The sequence below is a fragment of the Vitis riparia genome, chromosome 18 (assembly GCF_004353265.1).
Source record: "Vitis riparia cultivar Riparia Gloire de Montpellier isolate 1030 chromosome 18, EGFV_Vit.rip_1.0, whole genome shotgun sequence".
Classification (NCBI taxonomy): Eukaryota; Viridiplantae; Streptophyta; class Magnoliopsida; order Vitales; family Vitaceae; genus Vitis; species Vitis riparia.
The window spans coordinates 23661264-23670375 of record NC_048448.1 but is presented as its reverse complement, the minus strand read 5'-3'; the positions used below and the strand labels follow the sequence as shown (position 1 = coordinate 23670375).

Sequence of the window (9112 nt, the reverse complement as noted above, 5' to 3'; positions counted from 1 at the left end):
CTCAAGAGGAGAGCCACAATCATAGAGACCTTGGGTTGGTGAGTGAAGGGCAGAATTCTTCATTGTCCTCACCATCCCTAGGGCATTCCCCCTGGACACAATAGGGCAAAGGAGAGGGCCCCTCCAGAAATGCTATAAGACAGATTGATGACTCGACTTTCTTTCATATCCGCCATTCATATCCAATACAGAATGTAGAAGATGAAGAGAAAAGTCAATAATGGGTCCAGTAGGATACTTGCCTTGCTGAAGAAAAGACATCCGAATCTCACTTACTACTGAGGTTTCCATGCTAATAAGCACGTTTTCTGGGTCGAAACTTGAAACTAATATATCAACTGGAATCCACAATCTAGTATACACTGTAAGTATACAGAATTACAGATTTACAGAGATAATAATAACACAACAGGAAGAAACAGGATGATGTTAGCAAAGAGTATCAAACCAATCCAGAGGTTTCAGAATCTATCTGAAATAAATGCTTTACATAAAACACCTAAAGAGACTAATAAAATTCAATAGAACAACAGGGTTCATCCGACTGCTTTGGTGCTTCGTCACATTGCTTCTGCCCCATGAGAACACACGCCACTTGCCTACTTTGGTTTCCCACACTTCGAACAAGTCACCAGCATCTTGTGTTTATTCTTGTATGAAGTACCATTTCCATGTTCTGCTACCTTGTAGAAATTTTAGTGAACACTATAGTAAGAGAATTGCAAACTTCTGACCTGCACATAACAAGCAGCTTCTGAGATGGCTATTTCGGCATTTTCAGTAAGTAGATTCATGACCTGGGCTATCTGCATGCATGTCCATAGAGGAGTCATTGGAGCTGGGAGGATTAGAATCTCTGTTTTGGTGATGGCTGAAATTGGTCTCAATGTTACGGACTCCGTTTCCTAATGGTGCACTACCATTTGGGCAGTAGCCTCCCTGAGGAAAGTGATAGTTTTGAAGGTTGCGACGAACAGGGCTTGACAGAGCATTTGAAAATACTGAATTCTTGGGCTGCTGATCACAGTGCTCTGGCCGAGGGCCCTGCCCTGCATTTGTGTGGGCAGATGAACCTGAGGAGACCAGGAAGCCTGAACTTGGGAGGTGCATTATTTGTTGGGCATGCTGATAAGCGATTGGTGCTCGAGGGGACATTGGTGGCTCCTCTCCACAATAGTCCAATTCATTCTACAAAGGAGATGGAGAACCTTTTGATTTTCAAAATACCACTGCAAAAATCTAAATCTACCACCATAAAAAATATTCACTGAAAATTGGGAAAATATCAGTGAGTTTTTGCAACCTAACAAGCTAGAAATCCTCAACTTAAGTTATTGTGTGATTTCGGTGAAAAATCTCTAATTGTTTTCCAATCAAATGACAAATTAAAAATACACCATCTTTCATTTCCACATGCTCCCTCTTTCAAATCTCTGATTGTTTTCAAATCATGATTAAATCTAGAGTTTTAATGACTGCAGCTTGCTAACTATGAAGGACACCAAAGTTCTTATTGGCCCCTAATCATGAATCAACATTAACTAGCCCATTAGAGACAAACAATCTTCCTTTCCAAATTAGAAAGGTAAAACTACTTTATTAATTCTGTGAAGGCTAGAGATCAAATAAGTTTGATATACATTGTTGTACCACTTACCTAACAGATTAGGCTTTTAGGTTAATAGGTAAGTTAATGTGGTATTAGAGCCTTGAATTACTGAACATCATGAACATCTTTGATCTTATTTCCCTCAGTTTATTGAGCTCAACAAGAAAATCCAAAGCAGGTTGTGCCTGAGGCGGGTTATTAAAGCCACAACCCATATATGTTTCATATACAATATCTTCCCTAACCAATCATGATCATAACATTTAGAAGCATGTATGGGATAGGTTGGTGTGACTTTTATAAAAAATAGTTTAGCCATTATATTCTAAATAATACATGGCAAGAAACTAAAAGGTGCAATGAATTGAAACCACACTCAATTTTAAAGTCAAACTATGAAATCATGAGTGCAATGAAAACATGAAAAATAAAAAATATAAAAGAGAAACAAAATGAAGGGTGCAAAATCCATCATGTAAAATTAAGGCACAGTCATGATCAAATTGGAGCTTACAACAAGGATTATCTTTCTAGTTCCTTCATTAGGCACTGTTAATAATGTCTTTGTTTTGCCTATCAAACCAAAAAGGATTATTTTCTAGTTCCAATAGATCCGTGTAAAACTAGGTTTTTTACACATTAGGAAGTATTGTCAGAGAGATTTTATACCAAGACTCCAAGACCACTACTTATGACGATTTCTGAAAAACATAGGCAATTTGTGCATTTGTCATATTTAGAGTGCGTTTGATAGTAATTCTAAGAAGTATTTCTAGTCTTTTTAATACTTGAAAAATAAAAAATTTTAAGTATTAAAAAAACTAGAAATACTTTTCAGAATTACTGTCAAACACACTCTTAGTATCACTTGATGCCTACTGGTCCATATTGGTATGTGCATTTATAATGCTAAGGTCACTACTTACCATGATTTCTTAATTAGTGAGACAAACTGTCCATTTTAATACACTCATGTTCCAACCAGATATTTGTAAAATCTATATTGGCATGTGTGTATTAGCTTGCCTGTATCCTTACAATCTCATAAGCTGAAAGCAATAATAACAAAATAATCAGTAACAGAAATGGGCAAGAATTGGAAACCTGCAGATAACTGAGTACATCAACTGTTGTCACTCTTGAACCTCCCTCTTGTTGCCTCAAAATCCATTGATAAAGCTTTTCCTGCAATATAAGGCAATAAGACTACGTCAGTGAAATGTCAAGAAACATTCCAAACTAAAAGGCTAACACAGAAATCAGACCAGCAATAAACAGATAAAGCCAAATATCTATTAGAGATGTGTAAGTCACAGCAGCAAGCCCCATTGAAAATTCAATGATGATTTGCACATGCAAAGTAATTATCAGGTTAAGTAGCCAAACTAGATAACCATTGTTTAGAGAAATAATTTAAAACTAGCCAAGAAATGAAGGACATAAAATTGAGAAATTCCTGGTGCCAATAAAGCCAGCCACTGCTATGGAAAAACATGATCCCAACGACCTAGCAGAGGAAATGTACTTCAAAGCTGAATGGTAAAAGAAAAATATCCAGATTTGGGTGGCATTTTATAGGTCAGGCTAGGTTGTGGTTGAAAAATAACCATCTGACCTCCATTTGGTTTGGCCCTGAGAAAAGAGCAAGGGGCAATCAAGCCTGACCTAGTTTATCCATTTATTAAATTACTATATTTATCATCACTTCTTAAAAAGGTTATTTACCAGTAGGAAACTTCCAAAAGGTACCCCAACATCTTCCCTCTCATTCTCTAGCCAGGGAAACCCACCTATGTCAAGCTCTTGTCACCAAAACCCACCCATGCTATTCGCTTCTTCTGATATTCATGCAAACAAAACCTTTCTTTTTTAAAAAAAAATAAAAAATTGATTGACATTAGTTTTTGAAGAAACAACAGTCCCCATACTCTTCTCTCTCTTTGACTTTTCCATCTATGAAATGCTTCTCTTAGATTTCACACATTTCTCGCAACCCTCCCTCTTGCAAGTGAGACATATTTACCATTTTTTTAGGTCTTTTTGTTGCTGAAATTTTATTTTATTTTTCTCTCTTTTTTCCCAACTATTTATTAAGCTGCTTCTTGTTAATCTAACTTAGTCTGATATTTTCCCCATTTTCTCCCTTTAAATCTTTGTATTGGTCTCTTATCCTAATTGGGTTTCATCCACAATCTAACCCAAACTGATTCAATCCCAAGCAATCCAAGTCTAACCCAATCAACCAAAGCTCAAAAAAATGAGCTCAGATTGGGGAAACCTGGGTCAGAGGTTGGGTCAAGTTGAGCTGATCTCCAACTCAACCAGTACTTGTGGCTAAGGTTTTGTTTCATTGCTTGGGTAGAGATGAGGTATGAATTTTCCATTACAAGAAGTTGAAGGAGTGAAACAACACTAGATAATCCTTATTCAGCACACATCTTTGCAGTAATTTCTCACCCCCAATGCTATCAAGAGTCACCAGACTCATGACAACATAAAGTTTAACATGACTATATCCCTGTTTTCTTTCCCATGTTTTTACTCTTTCTAATTTGAAACATTACTCTTTAAAAAAGGAAACATGAAATGCAGAGTGAACTCTTAAAAAATCTAAAGAAATAGAATTCATTCTGACATTATCCAATCAAACTAGCAAATTCAACCAAAGAAAAAGAAGGTGACCTCTACAAACTAAAGTTGGAATTCTTCATATACTGTTTCTCTCAGCTTCTAAGCCCTTGAGAAAACCTAGTTCTCACCCCTATAGGGTTCAAAGAATGGGTCGAGTCCGGTATGACTCAGGCGAATCGTATCCACAATGAGTCGAATATTGATACCATCCTAAACATAGACTCAGCCATGAATCAGTTAATCTTGATTGACTCAACTGATTCTAAGTTGAATTGGTTGAATTATCTGAGTCACTGGGATATTCCCGAGTTGAAACCAGAAATCATTTTCATTACTTTCAAATATATATATATATATTTATATATAACCCAAAACAGAGAAATCTCTGAAAATCAAAGATTCTCTCAGAAAGAAAAACTTCAAGACCTGTGAGACAAAGACAAAGAAAGAAGAAATCTAATGATCCATCCAACCAGGGACCAAATTCTATCAGGTTGAGGGCATTTCATCAGTAACCTCATAATGACTGACAGATGGACTGTAGGTCTTTGGTGCCTGGATGTCACTATGATGAGAGACATCAAATTCCTCCACCGATGACGAGGTCAGTGATCATTGCATGTTGCTCTCTCCTTTCTCTTTGCATGGTCTCTGTGGGGTGGTTGACTAGGTGTGCCCTTCTCCTCACTTTGCTTCTAGTCTTCGTGGGAGTGTCCTTGGTGGTGTTTGGGAATTGGGAATGTGAAGCAGGTTTGGTAATTGGTAAAGTATTATTTTATATGGTAATAGTTTATTACATTATATGCGTAGTATGAATTGAATGGTGATGTGCTATTTTATATGATAATGATACCATCAATGGTGTATTATTTTATATGTTAATGGTGTGGTATGACTTAAATCAGATTTGGTAGTATATTATTTTATATAATGATGGTGAATTATTTCATATGCTAATGGTGTGGTATTCCCATATACTTTAAATGTGGATTTAATGATATTGTAGGATTTAATAATGTGATCTAAATTTAATGATTTAAACTTATTTAATTGTATTTATTTTTCTAATAAATTATATAATATTTTTTGAACTTTTTAATTACCATATTTTGCATATCGCCTTAATACCGATTCTAGACATTGAGACCGATGTGCCTTAGGACCCTCCATGTCAATGACCAAGACCATAACTTTAAAAAAATGCACCCCTCAGCATCATTTTAGTCAATATGTCCACAATGATTGTGAAAAGAAAGAAGTGGATCCCCCTGCCAAAGGCCATGGAGGGCTTCAATAGGATAAACAACCCTAAATCCATGATCTCCAACTAGCAGTAAAACCTTTCCTAAGCAAGACATGGTCTAGAAATAGATGCTATTCAGGCATCAGCTGATACCTTTTCAATCACATCCTCGTAAGAAACAAGGGTAAATTCTCAATATTTTCTTCGTCTCTTATTTCCTGGTTAGTTGCAATCTGATTCTGCCATCTAAATCCCTCTGTTTCCAGCATTCATTTTATTGATACGCTAAGATAGAGAAAGTAATTTTACAATCACTTTACATTACAGAAAAATAATTTTTTTTTCCTTTTTGATTCCATTTGAACTTTTGTGCAGGCCTTTTTTCTAGTCTTTCTGTTTTTTGTCTTTACACGTTTTAGTTCTACATTTTCATCTCATTTATAACAGCAACTAAATTCCTATTCTTCTTTCTTTTGCCTCATAACAATAAACACTCATCAAAGTTTTTACTAGGTAACAAGTCTCTACGTAAGTTCTTCTTTATCTCTCAAGCCTAAGTACCCTTTTCCCGGTAAGTCAGTATAGCCCAGGACCACCCCAGAAACAATATCAAGGTGAAATCTACATCAAGTTAATTGCTAACCATTAAATACTGTTCACCAACCATGGATGGTATCAATATTAAAGCTACAAAAGGCTCTTCCTCCCTCCTTCCTTCATTCCTCTACTCTACCTCCTTCATTCTCTCCTGACCCCTTCATCTTCCGTACTGAAAGTCCTCACAAGAACACCCTTCAAATCCAACTCTAAACAGTTTTGAACCATAACCACTCCTCTTTTTTAGTAAAGAAACAACACAAATTAACCAAGGCCTCACATAATATATATATATATTAGTGCAATGTCACATGATTCAGGCAAGAACACATCTTGATGAGAACGGTTAAAGTGCATGATATACATGGTCAGCCCAAATCCTACAAGGATAAGCTTTTAGGAAATTGATTGTTCAACATGGTATCGGAGCCTTGTTTGGTGGGAGGTCAAGTGTTCGAACCTTACCACTACATGTTTATTTGCTTAATTTATTAAGCCCACGTGTAAGGCCAAAAATGGAGGTTACACATGAGGGAGGGTGTTAAAGTGCATGATATACATTATAGACCCAAATCCTACAAGCTTAAGCTTTTAAGAAAATTGGTTATTCAACAAGATCTCATCCCATATTGTCACTCCACACATCCCATATCGTCACTCCATACACAGATATATATCAGCATATTAAAACTGATAGTAATGATACAGATCAGTGGAATCTCACAAGATTCAGACAAGAACCATCCCAATAAGATCTCATCCCATATCAGGGCTCCGTAGCTCCATCAATCTGTCCTGTATCATTCTTGGATGATACCAAGAGCTGGTACCGTGAAACATGCACCTTTATGTCTCCATTACAATGTCCTGCACTCATCAAGTAAAATATAAAGAAACAATAAAGGTTATTCTAAACTGCATAGAGTTGGAGCCTCGGAACAAAAATTGGTGGCTCCAATTGCAACTCTTTTGTCTGGCTTCTTTATTAACCAAAGGATTTTCAGTTGAATCTGCATTCCACTAAACTGTAACTCACAAAAAAAAATTCCACGCCAAAAGCAAGATTTCTAGTTCCACGTAATTGGACTTCCTAATCCAACATATTTGTATATAGGCCTATATATCCAACTACTGATCATCTGTTAAAAGATTCAATCCTATACTGTCCTCCTGAAACTGGTTCTCCTTGAACCGTTTAAGACACTTGCAAAAAGCACATACAACATACCCACGTCCATAAAATCACCCTTCTTCTGAAAGGCACAATCACTCAAGCAGCCAATATATTTATAAGTTGGGTTTGACACTGCAAAATACTTCTACCGATTCTATCTCTTCAGAAGCCAAGTTTTGAACTTGCATTACTCTCCCCTCAGCAGTCACAAGATAACAGAGGCACAACTTCCACCTCAAAAAAACAACACTCCTAGTATCCCCAAATGAGGAAAGAACAATATTCTTGCCCAAACTTCTAAGGTAGACAACCATATGCTTTTCCACCTTCAAAAGTTTTCCATCTCTACATTGCAATACAGCCATCAACTCCTCAGTAACACAATATAACCTCAATCTCCCCATACCCCCTAAAAGCTATTATATCATCGCTATTTCTTAGTCTGCCTACCTCACATCCTCTCATTTCATTACATAATTCCAAAACCCACAATATCTCATACTAGTGAATGAAAACGTGCAATAGAGAATCAAACGTCGTCTCTCAAAACAAAATATACTAAACCATTTAACAAAAAAAAATTAATTATCTATTCACCAATTCATCAATTTCTATTAAGCACTAGTCCAATATTACAAACAAACTAGCTGAAAGAACATTAATCCAATACCAAACAACCAAGCTTTTAAATAATTTAATAATATAAACGCATCTAAACATTATCCACATAATTAACATAAGAAAACGCAACCTTCATCCGAAATCACAATCAAAGACACAACTTTTTTTCAAAAAAAAAAGTTAATTGGAAAAGAAAAAAATAAATTCATGAAATTGAAAAATAAATAGAGGGCCGTACAAGTCCATGGCGTTCACCGGCTTGAAAGGAGAGCTTTTGCTGGTTCATGGTCTGCGTATAGAGCTGCGAAAGCGAGTTCGCGGCGCTACAAAAGGTGGCGTACATGGTTCGATCGACCTCGTCCAGGCTCGTCGCCACCGACTTCCTCTTCTTCCCCATCCACACTGCAAAATTCCTCTTCAAATCTTCTTCAATTTCAGCTCTGCAATTCGATCTCTTCCAAACCCCTAAAGACCACAATTCTCCGGAGACCGACGAAATAGATTCGGGCGAGGCTCCTCGGCAATCGAACTCCGGTGGAGGAACTTAAAAGAGGAATCGAAGACGGTTGTGGTGGCGATTCCTGGTTTTTATGGAGCTCGAGAATGAGGGCACGTGGTACGTACTGTGGGCATGCGACGCACGTGGTACTTGCTCCGAAATGTCGACATGCGTTCGCGTGTCCTCCTTCCCACTCTAATATCATGGGCCCCACCACAACTTGTATATGTTCATTGTTCAGTCCTACCCTTCCATTTTTGTCCGATCTTCAGTTTCCAATTTCCAACAACAATTTTAAAATATGTCAGTACTCACAAATTTCATAAAAGTTCTACCATGCAAGTAAAGTAATAGAAAAATATTACGAATAAAATATTTTATTAAAATTAAAAATGGTAGGATTCAATCTTTGTAATATTTTTTATTAAAGATATCCTTTGATTTTTTTTACTTTTGATCATAATTTGAAAGATGATGATGATGTTTTTATAATTTCAAAAATCAATCGAAGACACACGTGACTTATTCTCGAATAAATTTATTGATAGTGAAGACGCGTGTATAGAACTTCTATTATTTCTTGGATTTGTTAGGAGATTTTTGCGAAACCTTTTTTTTTGTGAAACATTTTTTCCCTATAAAGTAATTTTTTACTGATACGAAAAAAAATTCCTCCGTTGAAGGAAGTTACCCTAGGTGAAAATGGAGAATCAAATTTTGAAATTCCCTAATTTGTAG

The 9112-nt window shown here is 36.4% G+C and overlaps 1 protein-coding gene across 1 annotated transcript; it reads right to left on the bottom strand.

Annotated features, from left to right (window-relative positions):
- Window positions 1–304: 304 nt before the first annotated feature.
- On the bottom strand, window positions 305–8442 carry LOC117907184. Its single transcript, XM_034820626.1, has 3 exons — window positions 8114–8442; window positions 2714–2794; window positions 305–1188 (listed from the first exon to the last, which is right to left on the bottom strand). Exons 1-3 carry the CDS (start codon window positions 8270–8272, stop codon window positions 778–780), a joined length of 651 nt encoding a protein of 216 aa, XP_034676517.1. The 5' UTR covers window positions 8273–8442; the 3' UTR covers window positions 305–777.
- Between the last annotated feature and the right edge of the window lie 670 nt (window positions 8443–9112).